General features: G+C 42.4%; 1 protein-coding gene across 5 annotated transcripts in view; it reads left to right on the forward strand.

Annotated features, from left to right (window-relative positions):
• Window positions 1–19,283, forward strand: part of PEMT (phosphatidylethanolamine N-methyltransferase) — a 170,341-nt gene that overhangs the window by 9,800 nt on the left and 141,258 nt on the right. For all 5 annotated transcript variants that reach the window (XM_069087900.1, XM_069087903.1, XM_069087901.1 and 2 more), the window contains exon 2: window positions 5,121–5,228. In XM_069087900.1, coding sequence (XP_068944001.1) covers window positions 5,121–5,228 — 108 coding nt within the window. The remainder of the gene's footprint in view (window positions 1–5,120; window positions 5,229–19,283) is intronic.

Consider the following 19,283-nt stretch of genomic DNA (forward strand, 5'->3'; position numbering starts at 1 on the left):
GGCAAACGGTTAAGTGACTTGCCCAGGGTCACATAGCTAGTGTCTAAGGCTGAATTTGAACTCCTGAATTTGAACTGGAGTCTTTCTGACTCCAGGCCTGGTGCTCTATCCACTGGGCCACCTAGCTGCTCCTTCACAGAACTAGAATACAATTAAGTACATTCAACACGCAGACTGTGCTTGGCATTTAATTTTTTGGCCCTGTGATGATTCAGAAGGTCCTGAGCCTTACAGCCACTGTGAATGTGTGTTGTCATTATACAGGTCTGACCATGTCATCAGCTTCCATGGATTTAATCGCTATCTCTGTTGGTGATTCCCAGATCTGCCCATCCTGCCCTACCCTCTCCTCTGACCTCTAATTTCACATTTCCAGCTGCCTTTCAGAGGTTTAGCTAGAACTGGATGGACAACTTAGATCCAGCATGTCCAGAACTGAATTCCTTATCTTTCCTCCCCCCCTTAAAACCTAGGTGTAGTGCTAGACCCTTCACTATCTCACCCGCCCCCATCCCCCTCCTCCTGTATCCAGGCTGTTGCCAAGGCCTGTCTATTTCACCTTTTCAGCATCTCTTGAATATGCCCAGTTCTTTCCTCTGACACTGCTACCACATTGGTGTAGGCCCTCATCACCTCATGCCTGGACTATTGCGATAGACTTTTGGTGAGTCTGCCTGCCTCAGTCTCCTATTTCCAGTCATCCTCCATTTAGCCAAAAAAATGTTCTTCCTCAAGAGCTGGTCTGACCCCACCCACCATCCCACCCCTACTCAATAAACTTGAGGCACCTTTTCACCTTCAGGATCAAATGCTAGATCCTCTCTTTGTGGTTCAAAGACCCTGGGCCCTTTCCAATATTCTACACCTCTTTTTTTGTTGTTCAGTCATTTCAGTAGTGTCCAACTCTTTGTGACCCCATTTGGAATTTTCTTGTTAAAGATATGGATGTGCTTTGCCCTTTCCTTCTCCAGCTCATTTTTACAGATGAGGAAACTAAGGCAACATAACTCTGATCCAGTGACAGTGACCTTCCTTGTTCTTGCACAGATGAGATACTCCACATATCTTGACTCTGGGTATTTTCTCCGGGTGTGCCCCAAGCCTGGAATGCTTTCCCTTGTCATGTCTCCCTCCTGCTTTCTCTGGCTTCCTTCAAGTTCTAGCTAAAACCCCAATTTCTATGGGACACCTTTCCCAGATCCTCTAATTCTAACGTCTTCCCTTTGTTGATATTTTCCGATTTGTCCTGCATAATGCTTGTTATAGGTAGGAAGTTACTAGTACGTTGTCTCCCGGAATAGATTGTGAGCTTCCAAAGCAGAGACTGTCTTTTACCTTTCTTTGTATCTCCAGGACAGTGCCTGGCACGCAGTTGCTTAATAAGTGTTTGTTGACTGACTGCTGTTGTCAGTTGTTGTTGACTACTAGAGCTGTGTGGGAGAGGAGTTTAAGGAGGAGTTCTGGTTAATAGTATAGGTTAGCTAACTACTGCACAGTATTGATGAGAGAAAGACAGGAGAGGTTTTCCAGTTCTGGCTTTGGCTGTCCGTGTAAGTAGGTGGGTGAGGCCTGGATTTAATTCCTTAGGCAGTAAGCCCAAAGTGGTCTCCCCTTATCATTCCATTCTCCTATACACTGTAAAACAGAGGCAACATATAAGGCCAGAATGAGAATTTAGCCATTGAGGTGGCCTCCAGGGCAGAAGCCTATCTCCTATCTTCATTCAAATGGATGGGATGCTGCATTCTCTTGTCCTTTGGGATAGTGTCTGGGAATCTCAGTGAACTCCTACCCCCTTACTTTTGGGCATTCTCCCCCTCCTGTCTGCCAGCAATTGTCAAATGTTTTGTGACTCAACTGGGAAATTAGATATATAGGCAATTCGGTATGGAAATATATCTTGCCTCGCAGGAAAATAGAAGGGAAGGGCATAAGAGAAGGGGGTGCAGGTGATAGAAGTGAGGGCAGATTGAGGGACAGAATGCAAGCTTTTCCAGTGGGGCAGGGGAGGGATGGGGAGAAAATTTAGAAATCAAAATCTTATGGAAGTGAATGTTGAAAATTAAAAATTAATTAATAAAATTTTTTTTTTTAAAAAGAAAAATATTTTGTGACTTCTTAGCATGACAGCCCATAAAAATAGTCAAACCTCAAATCACAGTGTTTGGGCTGCTGTTAAACTAAGCCTCAGCTCAGAAATCTGAAAGAGACCAAATCTCCTAAGCAAAGTGCCATTTGTTAGGGGTTGGCATATGCCCAATTCTGGAATCCCAGAAGGTGCCATTTGAGAAATAGATTGCCCCTGACCTAATGGCTGAATCTTTCCCAAAGTCTAGTAACTGAGATTTTGCCCTGGAGTCAGGAGGACCTGAGTTCAAATCCAGCCTCAGACACTTAACACAAAAACTAGCCATGTGACCTTGGGCAAGTCACTTAGCCCCAATTGCCCTCCAAAAAGCAAAAAAAAAAAAAGAATACACATTGGCAGACAGGGAATAACCCCCCAAATTCTCTTTCCAGCCAACTTTTCCTCCTATAATGTAAGTAGTACACATCCAGCTACCTACCTCTATACGTGAGTCATCATTTGTTTGAAGGATATAAAGTAAATTTACAGCACAGTCAATAATTCTTTACATCCTCAGGCTAATAAAGGTGGCTTTTAGATGGTTCATTCCACAATTCCTTTTATCTCTTCCCCTTGGGTGATAATTGAAAGTTATATGAACTTTAGCCCTACTCTGCCTTTTAGACTTGCTCCAAATCTTTGTTTCTTCTGAGATGTTTTTATCCTTATAGTGATAAGGATTCTGCAATCACTTGATGCCCTGTGTGTTCAGCCTGATTGCCCCTCTGAAGGACCATGAAACCCTGGAAAAAAAGACAGGCATATCTGTTATCTTAGTGACCATGCATTTCTTCCATGTGTCTTCCCTAGGGTGTGGTGACCTGGGAAAGATTAGGAAGAAACTGAAAGGCAAGGTTCCCTACTTTATGCTTTCAGTTGAATGTTTGCAAAATGGATGTTTCAGGGCCTCCAGTATTTCCAAGCTGAGCTGCCATGCCCTTAGAAAGCACTCAGTCTTCCATTCCTTCCTCCCCTTCCTTAAATCCAGAAACTTTATGTGTCTGTTACATACTGGGGGAGAAAAAGGGTTTAGCATTCTTCCCTGTAGTTCTACATTTTCATTCACTCAATCATTTTTTTTTTTTTTTAATTTTTTTTTTATGGGTGTTTTTTTTTTTTACATCACTTTCATTCCCTCTCCCCTATTGTGTGAGTCGTCCTTTGTAAACACAGAGTTAAAAGAGGGAGAAGAAAGACCAGTTTAACAAAACCAGCACATGAGCCGGGTCTGACAGTATATACAGTTAACAATCCACAGCTATAGTCTTCATTTTCGTAAAGAGGCAGAGTTGCCTTTAGTCAGCTCTTTTCTAGGACTGAATGTGGTTATCATTATATGGTGTTCAGTTTTCTTTTTTTGATGTTTTCATTGTTCTAGTCATTGTCAATCATACATTTTACTCCATTTCACCTACTTTATATTGAATGCTTTGTACCTGGTGTCAAAGACAAAATATTAACACTCTACTTTGCATTTTAGGCACAAGTCTACCAGAAATAACTTCATTCAATTGAACATTAATATCCAGCTCCTCTCTGGGTTGGAAGAGAGAGATGTGTGAACTAACATAGTTCTTTCATGCCTTACTTTTCGTTTTTGTTTTTTGCTTTTTGGGGGGCAGTTGGGGTTAGGTGACTTGCCCAAAGTCACATGACTAGTAAGTGTCAAGTGTCTGAGGCCAGATTTGAACTCAGGTCCTCCTGACTCTAGGGCCAGTGCTCTATTCACTGTGCCACCTAGCCGCCCCTTCCTTCATGCCTTATGATGTTTCTCTGCTCCTAGACAGTTTTAGGTAGCATAGTATTCATGAAGAAGAAAATCATAATATGTAAAAAAATACAGTTCTTGGTTCATGTTCCAGAATAGTTGAGTAACAATGTCACTGTCCATTTTTTCCTGAACTACTGACTGCCCTCTTTGGAATTTACCAAGACTCTTGTAGAGAATCTCTTATGAGTAATAGAAGAGAGAACTTTCCTTTGGGTGGGTGTTTCTGGAGATAAATAAGACCAGAAGAGGAATCTTTATCCCTTCAAGCTTCAGTTTCTATCTTTAAATCTATTTTTTTATGAAAGATATTTTTGTTCTCAATCTATCCTGCCTTTTAGAAGGGGTGTTTGGAAAGAGGCTTTTAAAAATTTATTTAGGCCAGAGAAATGTCATTTATTGATATTTTTAGAGAAACGAAAACATTTGGTTTGGTTTTTTTTGGATTTCTTGAGTTTCCCTTTCTCAATCAGGCTACATCTATCTACCAGCTTCCACCTCCCTAGTACAAGTGTGAGCTATCACTCTTGGCTAAAGGAGGTTTTTAATATGATTCTACTTTGGGCACATTGTGGCTGTTGAAGTAAAGACATCATCCTTGCCCAGAAAGAGGTTATAAACTTACAGGCAGCTACTGTATGGCAGGTAGACTGCAGGGTTTGGAGTCAGGAAGACCTAAGTTCAAATCCAGCCTCGGAGACTTATTAGCTGTGTGACCCTAGGCAGATCACTTAATCTCTCTTTGTTTCAGTTTCCTCATCTGTAAAATGGGGGCATAATAGCACCTCTAATCCAGTTGTCGTGAAGACAAAATGAGATAATTGTAAAGTGCTTTGCACAATGCCAGCACATATGAAGGGCTACATAAATGTTAGCTAATATGATTATTATTATGTGGTGGGGGCTAGGGTATTCAGGGAAGTCTTATTGGAGGAGGTGACAGCTGAGCAGGGCCCTCAAGAATTAGTAAAACTTAGGTAGAGAGGAGGGGTAAGGTCACTTCAGGGCAGGTGAATGGTATAAACAAAGACCCAGGTAAGAGTGAATATAGGAGGTATTGGGGTCTGGTGAGGAGATGTTTGGTTGGATTAGAGAGACTTAGGTGAGGAGACTTTGGGGTGTGATGGCCTGGAGAGGACCCATTGTATCACTTGGGATTCTGAGATTTGAGCTTATGTCCCCACCAGCAAAGCTGCCCCACTAATGGAGCTGTGTTCCTTCCAGGCAGAACTTTCCGTTATGACCCGGCTTCTTGGCTACGTCGATGTCACAGATTTCAGCTTTGTGGCTGCTGTTCTCTGCATCATTTTCAATCCCCTTTTCTGGAACTTGGTAAGCTTGTTTGGCATGACGCATATTCACACAACATGGTTACATCGGGCTGTCCCACTGTCAGATAAACCATGTGATATAATATTTCTGAGGACACATTTCCTTTTTGGACGGATTCCCAGAGGACAGGCAGACAATGTTTACTTTTACCCTTTTCTTTAGTCAATTGATCAAGTTTTGAGGCTCCATTCCTTATCTTCCCTCCTTTCTTGATGTAGAGTAAGCTTGAAATGGAAAGAAGTATCTCACTTTATGTTACGGTTACTTCTGTTATCCTTTCAAAGCAAAAATACTGATAACTCCACACATCAGGTCATACAAAAAATTATTTGTTTTCAACTTGGGATTGTAGGGCAAGGTTGGAGACTTGCGGGAGGTAAGATTAGAAAGCTGAGTGAAGGCCAGGCTGTTGTTGAGGGCCTAGAATGTCAGGCCGCCTGCTAAGATCTCACTGAAGAGCAGACAAGTGAATTTGGATGACTGATGTGAATAAATATATCTGCAGTCCTTTCCTGTGTACCTGAGATCCTTATGCCCAAGTTAGAAATCTGGCTATTAGGGGCAGTGCCTTGCACCAAATGGACATTTAAGTGATATCACCCGAATCAGAAAGTGTGAGAGAGTGTTACTATTTGGTGTTCCTGCATCTCTCAGAATGGCCCAGAAAGCCCTTTGGTGCTTCAGCCCTGCCTCTGCTACGATCTTGTGGGTCCCCTGCTTCCCTCCTTGCTGGGGCTAAGTGCTTCCTTGAAGGGGCTGCTGGCTAGACAGACTTTCCTCTAGACAACTGGAGAGCTTTTCCTACCACCTTCATCTGGCCTTCTCTGCTTCCCTTCCCTCCTTGATTTGCTCTTGCTCGCCTGCCTGTCTTTTAAAGACTAAAGCAAGCTTAAGGGTATGTTACAAACGTTCATTTCAAAGGCAGTAAGGTGCCAAGTAGGCAGTCTGTGAATGGCAGTTCCAAAATGAGGTTAACTTAGCGATATCTGGGTAAGAGGAGTTCCTACTTAGTCAAAGAGCTAACCTTAGCAAAGGAATTTCACATCTTATGAAGGAAAAGTCAATCCTCAGTGAGGACATTTCTACTTTGTATAGTGAGATTTCAGCAGTGATGGAACAAAGTCCTCATCAGTGAGGACTCTCTACTATTCCCCTCACCTCTCCCCACCCTCACCCACTCTTCCCAGCTGCCCCTAGTCCTGGCTGGGCTTGTGATTCCCAAGTGAGATCATGGATGTGGAAGAGCCTTGCAATGGATAAAGTTCTGTACAGATGAGCAGCATCATTGTTTTTATATGAACATCCTTCACAGGGAAGGAGAAGCAGTGAGGTTCGGTAGGAAGGGCAGATGCTAATTGGGTCCTTTGGTCACAGCAATGACCATCCTATCCATCCCAGTCAGCTCTTGCATCATTAGAAGCACCCCAGCATCTCTGAAGCTCCTTTTCTCAAGTTTTGTTCGCAGGCATTAGTTACTGCTTTTGTCAGATGCTAGTTGGAAATTTTTAGGCATATGTACCTAAATTTTGAAAATTGTATCCTATACAGCCCATGTGTCCTAAATTGTGTCCTATACAGCTTTCTGCAGCACAGGTAATAGGCCCCGACTCCTCTGTGTTTGGTGGCAACTGCTTCTTTTTACTCTGTTGGAATCACCCCTTCAGGAAACAGTAAAGTCACAGTTTGACTTGTTTCTCGACTCTTCTCTCGGAAGGATGTCCAGTTTAGATGTTCTTGGTGTTGGTGGAATAAGAAGCATGATAGAATTTAGAGCTGGAACAGTTCTTTGAGGATCCTCTGGTTCATCTCCTTTGGTCTTTTCTTTATTATGAACATAAACATCAGCAGATAGTATTCTCCTACACAAAGAATAAGGAAAGCACGTTGTGTGTGAAACTATGATCTCTGTGACATAAAAAAGTGTATACCAACATTGATTGTCCTTCTTGTCTGGTTCCTTCTGAACTTCTTTTTGTTGTCTTCTATTTATCTTTTAAATGTTTCATTGACATTAATTTCTTTTGGCTCATTATGGTTACCTCACTAAACCAATGAGTTGTCCATTGCTCTAGTTCCCCTGTTTCAGTCATGCCTGGCTCTTCACAGCCTTATTTGGAGATTTCTTGGCAAAGATACTGGGGTGGTTTGCCATTCCCTTCTCCAGCTCATTTTGTGGATGTAGGAAAGTGAGGCAAACAGAATTGAGTGATTTGCCCAGGGTCACACAGCTAGCAAGTGACTGAAGCTGGATTTGAACCCAGGAAGAGAACTATTCCAGACACTAGACCTGGCACTCTATCTGCTGTACCACCGTGATGCCCCAACAAGTCATCCCCCTCCAGCAAGAAAACAAAGTTCTTATAACAAAATACCTATAGGTGAGCAAAGCACATCTACATATTGGTTGAATGTGAAAATTTGACCTAGTTCTCTACTTCTAGTCTGTCCCCTCCGCCATCATCATCCGTCTTTTGGAGTCATGGTGGGCTGCGTCGTTGATTAGATGTCTTCACTACTTTAAAGTGGTATTTCTTTACAATGTTGTTGTTACTGTATAAATCATCCCCCTGATTCTGTTTACTTCCCTCTGCATCCGCTTATGCAAACTCTCCCAGGTTTCTCTGAATACGTCCCTTTTGTTATTATATTGCAGTAACATTCAATGCGGTGCATTCATACAGCAGAATTTGTTAGCTGTTCCCCGCCTTATGACCCCCTACTTTGTTTCCAGTTCTTTGCTACAATAAAAAATGATGCTGTCAATATTTTTACAATGTGGATTCCTTCCCTTTCTCTTGGATTCTTTGGGCTACAGGCCTACTAGTGGTGTCACTGGGTCAAAGTTGAGTGAGTTTTGGGGCCTACTTGTAAATTGCCTTCCAGAATGACTGGATCATTCCACAGCCCCTCTAACAATTGCCATATTGCTTTTTTGTCGCCTTTGCCAATGACATGGATGTGAGGTGCGATCTTAGGAATTATTTAAACTTGCCTTTCTCTAATTATTAGTGATTTGAAGTTTTTCCCCATGTGGCTGTTGATAACTTGCTTTACTTTATTTGCCTATTCCTATCCTTTGGGCATTTATATATTGGGAAGTGATTCTGTTTCTAATACATTTATATATCTTGTATGCCATATAGAGAAATTTGCTGCAAAGATTTTTTTCCCTAGTAAACCATTTGCATTTTTATTCTAACTGCATTGATTTTGTTTGTGCAAAGACTTCAGTTTTATGTCATTGAAATTGTCAATTTTATCTCCTTGTGATCCTTTTAGCCCTTATTTGAGTAAGAGATTTTCTTTTGTCCATAGTTGTGAAAGAGATCTTCTTTTGTCATTTAATTTATGATATGATCTTTCATAACTAGATCATGTATTTGTTTAGAGTTTATTGTGATATATGGTGGTGTGTTGGTGAAAGCCTATTTTGTGCCAGACGGCTTTCCAGTTTTTCCTTCTGTATAGTGAGTGAATCTTTGTTGCTTCTGGGTGTTATATACAGTACTTTGTTCTATTGATCAACTTTTTGAGTTTTTAACCAGTACCAAATGATTCTTGTGATTTCCACTATTTAGTATAGTGTAAAGTCAACTGGTGGTGCTAGGTTCCCTTCGTTTTCTTTCCTTTTTTTTTTTGGAGGGGGAGGGCAGGGCAATTGGGGTTAAGTGACTTGCCCAAGGTCACACGGCTAGTTTTGTGTTAACATGTCTGAGGCTGGATTTGAACTCAGGTGCTCCTGACTCCAGGGCTGGTGCTCTATTCACTGTGCCACCTACCCGTCCCTTCCCTTCCCTTCCTCTTCTACCCTCTTATTATTTCCTTTGAGATTTTTGTCTTTTTGCTTCTCCAAATGAATTTGGTTATTTTTTACATTCTATAAAGTAACCACTTGGTAATTTGGTATGGCATTGAATCTGTGAATTAGTTTATGTAGTATTGGAAGCCAGCTCTGTCCCTATAGTGTACTGAGTCTGACTGAGGCTGGTCCCCTAGCAAATTTAGGCCTGATGTTGGAATGAAATAAGACACTTGTAGGTCATTCACCAGTTAACAAAAAAAGGCTTACTTAGCCATGGTTATAGAAGGGATACTCAGCATTCTTCTTAGGTAGACTTGGATGCCCTCTTCTCCATAAAGAAAAGAAATGAATCTTGTTATCAGAGCAGCATATAGTGATTCACAGATTTGGGATTCTCTTTGGGATTCTTCAAGTCTAAAGAGACAAACCTTTTTATGTCTTTTTTTTTTTTTAAAGCAGTTGGGGGTTAAGTAACTTGCCCGGCCAGTTATTTTGTGTGGGTGTTAAGTATCTGAGGCCGGGTTCTCCTGACTCTGGGGCTGGCGCTCTTACTCACTGGCCACCTGGCCGCGCCCTTTTTATGTCTCTAAGTGAATCAGAAGCTGCTTCAGTATGGCTGGAGACCACCAGGAAGTTTCATCCCCAGTTAGGTGGCTTATTCCCTAATAAGTAATATTATTGGGCCAATCAAGACTTGGAGACAGTTTCATTTCCTTGGCTTTTACGGAATGAACCAGCCTACCCATGTGGGGTGGGGATGAGAGAGGAAGGGAGGAAACCCTGGCCTCTCAGAGTCATCCACCATGCTGCTCTGAAGGATCAGGTCTGTGATTCCTCTGGCTTTGGGCCTACATTTATCAGGGCTTGTTCTGACTTCCATCTTCCCTGGAGCTTTCTAGTTCAAAGTTCCCCTAGTTTCAGGCTCTGTGAGGTCAGGTTGGATACAACCTCCCCAGAGTCTCTGCCCAGAGTGCCTACAGGCTTCAGGCTATTTACTGTAACTCACACTGCCTTTTTGCATTCCCCATCCCTGTCCTTCTCTGAGGTTTTCAGTATTCTTTTTTTTTTAAAGCAATCGGGGTTAAGTAACTTGCTCAAGGTTACATGGCCAGTTATTTCTGGGTGTGGTGCTTGAGTGTCTGAGCCCGGGATTTGATCCAGGTCACCCCAACCCTGGAGCCGGTGCTCTTACTTGCTGAGCCACCTGGCTGCCCCTAAGCAATCGGGGTTAAGTAACTTGCTCAAGGTTACAGGGCCAGGTGTTTCTGGGTGGGTGCTAAGTGTCTGAGCCTGGGATTCGATCTCCAGGTCTTCTCAACACTGGAGCCGGTGCTCTTACTTGCTGTGCTACCTGGCCGCCTGGTTTTCAGTATTCTTGTGAAGTTCTGGACAGGGTGGTAGAGCATATTGCTATTTCTCAATGGTGTTCTTGATCATTACTCTTTTTTTTCTTTTTGGAGGGCAATTGGGGTTAAGTGACTTGCCCAAAGTCACAAGGCTAGTAAGAGGTCGGATTTGAACTCAGGTCCTCCTGACTCCAGAGCCAGTGCTTTATTCACTGTGCCACCTAGCTGCCGCTTTGATCATTACTCTTTCTTGTGGATATACTTACTGTGGTACATGTGGGAAGGCTGGTTTCAGGTCACCATCTTAACCTGAAGTCTTAACCTGGTATATGAACCCAAGTCCTCTGACTCCACATCCTGTGCTCTTTCTGCAATATCACATTAACTTATGCTGCTGAGGTATATCACCCCATCCTCTCTCGTATTTCAAAATGATTCTGGTCTGCTTCCCCCATCAAAGTTTTCATTTCTATAGTGCAAATGCTCTCAACTTTTTTGTGTCACAGACCCCTGTGGCAGTCTGGTGAATCCTATAGATTCCTTCTCAGAATGTTTTTAAATGCATAAAATAAAATACCTGAAATTACAAAGAAAACACTATTGAAATACAAGCAAACATTAAGTATATAAATATTAAAAATTTAAAAAGCAAGTTCATGGACTCCAGATTAAGAAACCCCAACCCCTCCATTAGTGCCTTGTCCATTGTCATAGAGGAAAGGATTTGATAAATGAATTCACATTTTGGTGAAAGTATATGACAAGCTTAATTTTTGTTCTCTCCCAGGGGGATTTGCATTTTGAAAAATAGTATCTTTAACGTAAGGCAATTACTTTGGTTTTTAATTTTTATCAATTTTATTGCTGGTTTTTTTTTTTGTCTTTTTGGAAGGGGGAAAACAGGGCAATTGGGGTTAAGTGACTTGCCCAGGGTCACACAACTAGTAAGTATCAAGTGTCTGAGACTGGATTTGAACCCAGGTCCTCCTGACTCCAGGGCCAGTGCTCTATTCACTGCCCCACCTAACTTCCATGCTATTGTTTTTATATCACTTTTATTTCTAAATAATTTCTTCCCTTTCCTCTATTGAGCTTTTCCTTGTTACCACAAATTGAAAAGAACTAGAAAAAAAAAACCAGTTAAATAAAGTTAACCAGCACATTGATTGAGTCTAGTAGGGGAGTTTCATTTGCTTATCTTTTCTCCTTGGACAAGTTTGTTAATTATGTAGCATTTGGTTTCATTTTTATTCTTGTTTCCACTTACATTTATGGCAGTTGTATATTATGTCTTCCTGGCTTTGCTTACTTCACTCACCCTGTGTCCATATAAGTCCTCCTTGCTTCACTGAATTCTTTATCCATTGTTTCTTATGGTATACTAATATTCCAGGACATTTATGCAGCAAACTTGTTTTACTCTGGCATCTATTTTGTTTTTAGGTCTTTGCTATCTATCACAAAGTGTGGCTCTGAATATTCTGGTATATATGAAATCTTTCTGTCATCAGTCTCTTTGAGGTAAAGGGTCTGGACATTTTAGTTACCTCTTTTTTTTTTAAGCACAATTCAACGTTGCTTTGCTGTAGGGCTGGACCAGTTCACAGTTCAATAGCATGTTATTCCACTATTGACCGTTTCAGTCCTTTTATTAGCACTGCCACTCTGCTGGGTGTGAAGTACACTCTCGTTTGTTTCTCATTTTGCATTTCTCCTGGTATTATTGATTTAGAGTGATCTTTCATATGGTTAATATTTTGCAGTTCTTTTTTTCAAGAATTGTTTGTTCATCTCCTTTGATGTCTTATTAGGAGATTACTTTGTGATGGGAGGATATCAGACAATATAACAGGTTGGTGGGTGATGGTACTGGAGGGTCTTTCTTGCTTCTCACCCCCAATATCATATCACATTAGGTGACTAGTGTTGCAGAAATGGCTCTCACACTATTCATAACTCTGAATTGGTTTTTTTTCCATGTCCAAAACTTTTCTAATCAATTCTTTTCCCTCTTTTTATGTAAGGATATTGGTTGATGTTTACTGTTGCTTAAACAATATTGTGAGATCTCTGGATTACATGATATTGCAATAGTTAAATCAAATGGGCAGCAGGGAGTGAAGAATTCTATGGCTCAGCGAGTAAGAGCACCGGCTCCAGTGTCAGGATGACCTGGGGATCAAATCTGGGCTCAGATACTCAGCACCACACCCAGAAATAACTGGCCGAGTAACCTTGAGCAAGTTACTTAACCCCAATTGCTTAAAAAAAAAAGTTTAAGAAAACTAACAATACTGGACAGTTGAAGGTTGGTTTTTTCCCCTGAGGCGATATTTAATAAATCTGAAAACAAAAATACTATTGGGACAAATTAATGTACTGGGAAGGGCAGGGGGTACCCAATACAAATGCAAGTGTCTTGGAGCAATTTGATGGGTCTCTTCTGAGTGGAAGGGTTTCATCATGAAGGACAAGGAGGAAAAGCTCATCCCTTCAGAACCAGAGCCCTTCACTCTGGCCTGGCCATAGCCAAGCATGCTCCAAGGATTACTCCAAAAACATAAGAATAACCTTGGAAATCCTGCTGCTCTTTTCAAATTCAGATTCTCTACCCTGGATGACTCATCTCAGGGCAACCATAGTAAAAATTGACAGGTTCCTTTCCCATGGCTTCAGGACTGAGCCTGGGGTTGCCCAAGACCTTCCCTAGCATTACACACTGGAGGATGCCCTGCAAGCTAAGCTGTGAATGCCCATCCCTGTCCTTCTTTCTCCTGAAGGTCTAGCACTGTCTGTCAAAAGGGCCACCATTTGCTCTGCTCTAAGTCACTGATAGCCCCCCTTCCTCCCTCCACTCCCAGTTATTTCACAGGTGTGTGTCATGAGTCAAAGGAGAGGTTTGGTTGAGAACATGACAGTTGGCTCTGGGAAAACTATTCCAGGTGGCCCACTCCACTGTTGACCCAGGATGAGCTGCAATATTACCAGATACTAGCTTATGAAGGATGGGTGGGATCTGAACAGATGAAGAGAAGGATAAAGGTAAGTTACTCTATCTGGAATTCAATTGTTCAGTTATTTTTCAGTCATATCCAACTCTTCTGGACCCCATTTGGGGTTTTCTTGGTGAAGATAATGGCGTGGTTTGTCATTTCATTCTTCCAGCTTATTTTACAGGTGAGGAAACTGAGGCAGACAGGGTAAAGTGACTTGCCCAAGGTCATATAGCTAGTAAATGTCTGAGGCCGGATTTGAACTCAGGAAGATAAGTCTTCTTGGCACCAGGCTGGAACCTATCCACTGAACCACCTAGTTGCCCTTAATGAGTGCCTAGCTTAATGCAAGCCTGTAGTTATTTGATAAATGTTGCTTGAGTTTAACTGAATTAAGTGGGACAGAGCTAGACTTTATGGTCCCACATAGCATTTTACCATTTTCTACCTGGAATACTCTGCTATATTCTTTCACCTTAGATCCATCCTTCTTGGCCCAGGTCAAATGCCATCTTTTCCATGAAACCTTCATCCTCATCCAGACAAAAGGATCCTATGCCTTCTCATTACATTTTTTTTCAACCAGTAAGTGTGCAAATAAAAGAGAATGAGAGAATTGTTACTTTTAAGGAGCTTATGTCTTCTTGGAAAGAGACAACACATAGAAACATAAGTTTAAACAGAATCTGTAGCTTTATATGGACTCCTGGGATCCTCATTCTAATTGCCATTTCTTTTGATTCCCACAGGACTGGTTATAGCTCTCCCTGAGAGTTTGAGGGGTACCCTGGAAGATTGGGACTTTTTTTCTTTTAAGTCATTTATTCAAGTCCCTGTTTTGATGTGTATTCCTAATATCAATCACTGGTGATACTCAGTGTATCATTTACGTAGTTAACATCAATTAGCTTTTCCAAAGGGATATTTTCTGAGGAGGTATAGCAAGAAATGAAATACCTTCCCTCCAACACAGGGGAACATTTTCTATTCTCCCTTCTTCCTTTAGCTCCTTTAATACCTTGGGAAAAGTAAACTCAGACTTAAAATGGCTACGGAGAAAATTCCCCCCACCAGGTTCAGTTCAGAATTTGGCATAGTCACCAGGATGAGATTGCTTCCTTGCAGCAGAACAAGGTGCCGAGATCAGTTCGCTACTGGGCTGGGTCTTGCGGTACTCCTGAGGGCCTCAGTGGTACATCTCCAGGCTTGGCCATGGAGTCCTGTCCCTGGACCTCTGGTCTGCTGACCTCTAAAATCTGACAAAGTTATTCTATCTCCATTACTTCTCCACCCAAGAACAGAAAAATGCTAGACATAGGTGGTAAAGCAGCAACAATGAGGCATGCATTCATGACTTCATGTTGACCTGAGTGGGAAGAGTAAGCCACTGGCCTTGACCCTGCCCTTCTTAGCAACAGTGGGACTCACACTAGCAGCTTCATCGTGGCTCTGGGTGAGAGAGGGCTCGCCGGACACCAGGGAAGGCAAAAGGGACTTCCTTCTTTGTTAATGTGGTTCTTCATGCAACTGATGCCTTTTCTCCTCTACTAAGCTGTGAGCTTGATGAAGGCAGAGACTTTCTGTCTCCACTAGCACCCAGTACAAGGCTTTTTACATGGCAGGCACTCAGGAACTATTTGTTGAATGAAGAGATGAATGAATGTTTTGTGGAAGGCCTTGAATGCTAGGCTAGGGAATTTGAACTTGATGCTGTGGGTAATTAATAACCTTATTTCAGTGACTTCCCTGCCAACTGTAGCATTCTAAGAAGAATATAAGAATCCATGTCCAAGACTGCACGGATTTTTTGTTGGGACTCAGGCAGTGACTGAAGCTGATTTACGGGAATATTAATTTCTTGGCTGTGCTGCAGGGGCAGGAGATGCACTCAAGTGACAGTGGTAACTCAAGCAATGTATTCAGCAGAGCACATCCTCCGTGAGGCCTGCCTCTTGCCATGCACGGTGTTACCATTTAGGCACCATTTAGGCTTTACTGTACAGAGTGTGATATGACTAACAGCCCCCACTGCCTTTGTGCTGTGATCATCAGCCCGTGCCCTCTGTGCTGTCTGCCTCCCATCTGCTGTGATCAGGTGGAATCAGCCAGTGCCCTCTGTGCTGTCTGCCTCTCATCTGCTGTGAGCGGGTGGAGATTAAGCTGTGAGCTTACCTGATGATCAGAAGTCCTAGGTTCTAGTCCTGGCTTTGACAGTAACTGGCTGTTGATAGCTTTGGGCAGTTTACTACCATTTTGTGGTAGCAGAGGTCAGTTCCTCCACTGTCCATTTTTTAGGGGATTAGATTAGTGGTTCCCAGTCTTTAAGATAAAAGTCAAATTTTGTGGAACCTTTTGCAGTAGATTGGCTTATTAAATGCTTTAATTGAGTAAGTGTATAGTGACAAAGTAGTAATATGTGGTGTGCATATAGATTAGCAATCCTTTAACCCTTTTCCTTTTCCCCTTTCCTACCTCCTGCCCTCTCAAGAGTTGGAAATCCATTTGGGAAGCCACAGATAGAAAGTGAGACTTTGAGTCTGACAGATCTGCCTTGGAATCCCATTCCTGACTATAACAGCAAATGTGCCTTGGGCAAGCAGTTTAGCCCCTGTGGTCTCAATCTGCCCCTTCATAAAAGGAGAGGATTGGACTAGAATTAGGGGTGAGGAATCTGGGGCCTCGAGGCCACATGTGGCCTTCTAGGTCCTGAAGTGTGGCCCTTTCAATGAATCTAGACTTCACAGAACAAATCCCTTTGTTTTCAGTTCAGTGTCAAATCCCTTTGGAATCAGTCCAAGGGCCTGAGGGCCTAGAGGGCCACATGGGGCCTTGTCCAGTGGCCAGATATAGGTCAGGATTACTGGTGTATGTAGATAGCCTCAATTCCCATATAATTCTTATATTAATCCATAAATACAGGTAAAAGTCTCTGTAGGCAACAAGTGTATTCCTAAGAAGTTATTTGCAAGCTTTCCCCCCATTAAACTACTTCACAATTAAGATAGGCAGGGCGGGAAAAACACAGGTCCTGGAGGCTAAGGGACTGGATTCAAATCCTTCTTATGCTTACTGCTTATGTGACTCTAGGCAAGTCTTCTAATCTCCCTGGAGCTCAGTTTCCTCCTCTGTAAAATGGTATGGATGGATTGTATGGTGTCTGAGGTTCCTTTTAGAAATCCATACCGTGATTTTATGCCCATCTGTAGAAATTCATCTATTATTGGGAGGGAGAATATGTTCACTAGTAGCACCTTATGGAACTCTCTTATCAGATCAATTGGTAGTCTGCCTACTTCTAAGACTTCACGTCTGTCCTCCATCCCAAATCCTCCCTTTTTCCAGCATCCCCACTTCCTCCCCGGCAGCACAGAGCCCCACGAATGCTACAGTTAGGTAGTTGTAGGACTCTTTAACTTGTGCTTCTCAGTCATTGAATATGATGGGCTGTGGTCAGGTTGGGATGGGATATGGGATTCCCCACCCCTAATTCTCGGCCAATCCTCTCCTTCTATAAAGGGGCAGATTGAGACCAGAGGGCCTAAGCTGCTTGCCCAAGGCACATTGCTGTTATAGTCAGGAATGGGATTCCAAGGCAGATCTGTCAGACTCCAATATAAGGGTGGTTGGCATTAGTGGAAAGACCATAGGATTTGGGTCATCTGGGCTCCTCCAGAATGGCGGCCTATAAGCAGTGGCCTCTCTTCCCTCTGTCCCTGGGGAACACTAATTCCAAGTGTGCCAGGGAAAGCTGGGCTCATTAAGAAGCTGTCTCACAACAAATGGAGAGCAGCATGTTTATTACCCTTGGACTTGACAACTCAGTCTCTAGGGCTGCTTAATGATCTCCTCCAATTAGTTTGAGCTTTCAGAACTTCCCCTCATAGGCCCGCCTGCTTCCAGGCCAGTCTCAGCCCAGGCATTCTTGTTTCAACCAGTCTTTGTCACTTTTGAAATAATCCCACATGAGATGAACCTTTTCCTGGCTAAGCAGGAAATACATTTGACTCTCAGAGTCTAAAGGAAATCAAGCCTAATGAAAATTGGAATGTCGTTTTAAAGTAATTTAACGAACTGTGTTTGTACATAAAAAGAGACATTTGGACCAGATCTTCTGGATCTTTATCTCTAACATTCTATTATTATTCTACCTAGACTTGATTGTTCTCCTTCCAACCTGGGGTGCTGAGGCTTGACTCTAAGACATTTGAAGCAAAGGTGATTGAGGAATGAGAATATATAATTAGAATGCCTAGTAGCTATAAATTGGCCACAGTAGTCAATGGTTCTGTTCCTACAAGAAGTGGGGTAAAAGACACGAAGACATGTATAATCAGAAAGGGAAGTGGACTGGACATGGTTTTCATGAAAAAGACTGTTTTTCATGAAATTTGAAAAGAAGCAGGGAAAGTTGCCTAGCGTGTTGTGTAGATCTTTTACTGAGGATTTAGGATTTTTGTAAAGAAGTACACAAAACAAGCTGTGGACGTGCTGTATTCTGTACTGATGGAGGGAGAACAGAGCGCTAGCCATCAGATTACTACAGTACAGTAGATAAGATTTAGTGATTGAATAGATGGAGAGGTGGGTTTTTAACCTGGGGAAATGAGAGAATCCTAGAATCTTAAAATTTGAAGGAACTTTACAAGCTAGGAGGAGGCTGGTGTTTCATTTGTTTAGAGTCCTAATGCAGTGTGTTGGACTTTAGTCCTGTGACTTTGCCAGGAGAGATAAATGATCTCAGTGTAAGGGCAGTTATATGGATCAGAGGACTCTGATCAGGAAGACCTAAGTTCAAATCTAGCCTCAAATGTTAGCAGTGTGAGCCTGGTCAAGCCAAGTAACCTTTCTCAGCCTCAGTTTCCTCATCTGTAAGCTAGGGTGCTTAATAGTTGTGATAATAATTACTATAGGCAGTGGTGCACAGTGGATAGGGCTAGGGCTAGTGTCAGGAAGGCTTGAGTTCACATGCAGGGCCTCAGACGCTTGATAGCTTGGTGACCCTGAGCGAGCCACCAGTTTTCCTCATTAATAAAATGGGGGTTCTAATAGCACCTACCTCTCAGGGTTGTTGTGAGGATCAAATGAGATAATATCTATAAAGGACTTAACACAGTGCCTGGCACCTAGTTGCTCTATAAATGTTAGCTACTGTTGTTTGGATTTGAATCAGAATCCACATAAACATTAAAAATGTCAAGTTGGGTCAGTACCATAGTTTCTTCTGAATTGGGATAGTTAATGAACTAAGATTAGTGAGAAAAATTAAACTAAATTCTGTAGGAAATAGGGAACCATTGTAGGTTCTTGAGGTGGGGTGGGGGTGAGGAGCATGGCACCCTTCTAAAAAGTAGTGTTTTTATAACATTAATTTGACAGATGTTTAAGATAGATTGTAAGGGAAAGATTGCAAGGAGGGAAGCGGTGAAGATTTAGACTAAGAGACCACAGGGCCTGTCTGGAAACTCGAACCTTCTGTTTCCTCAGATATTTCAGAATTCATCTGTCATACAGGGACCCCCAGGAATTATGGCAGAATTACCCATCAGGGACCCTTTGTGACTCTGACAGAACATGCCAGTGGCTTTCAGACCCTAAGTCAAGATTTTATATTGAATATTCTTGATCTGGTGGGTCCATTTTTGGATGTCCTGGATTGGGTAGGCATGAAACCAACCTTCTTCCACTTATCCAGCCATCTGGATCTGCCCATCAAGACCCAGTTTCCCTGAAAGTCAAAGTTCTGACAGACTTTATGACATTTCATCAGCCTATCCACCAGGAGCCAAGTACATAATATTAGGGACCCAGTTCAACTTGGGGGATACTGTGTGTGGCCAAACTCTATTCTCTTGAGCGTGCCAGAATATTCTCCAGGGAAGAAGTCACTCATGGACTGGTGGCTACATCAGTAAGC

Source organism: Petaurus breviceps, unplaced genomic scaffold, assembly GCF_028583685.1.
Source record: "Petaurus breviceps papuanus isolate PSGF00001 unplaced genomic scaffold, PetGlider_PUasm1.0 183, whole genome shotgun sequence".
NCBI classification, from domain to species: domain Eukaryota; kingdom Metazoa; phylum Chordata; class Mammalia; order Diprotodontia; family Petauridae; genus Petaurus; species Petaurus breviceps.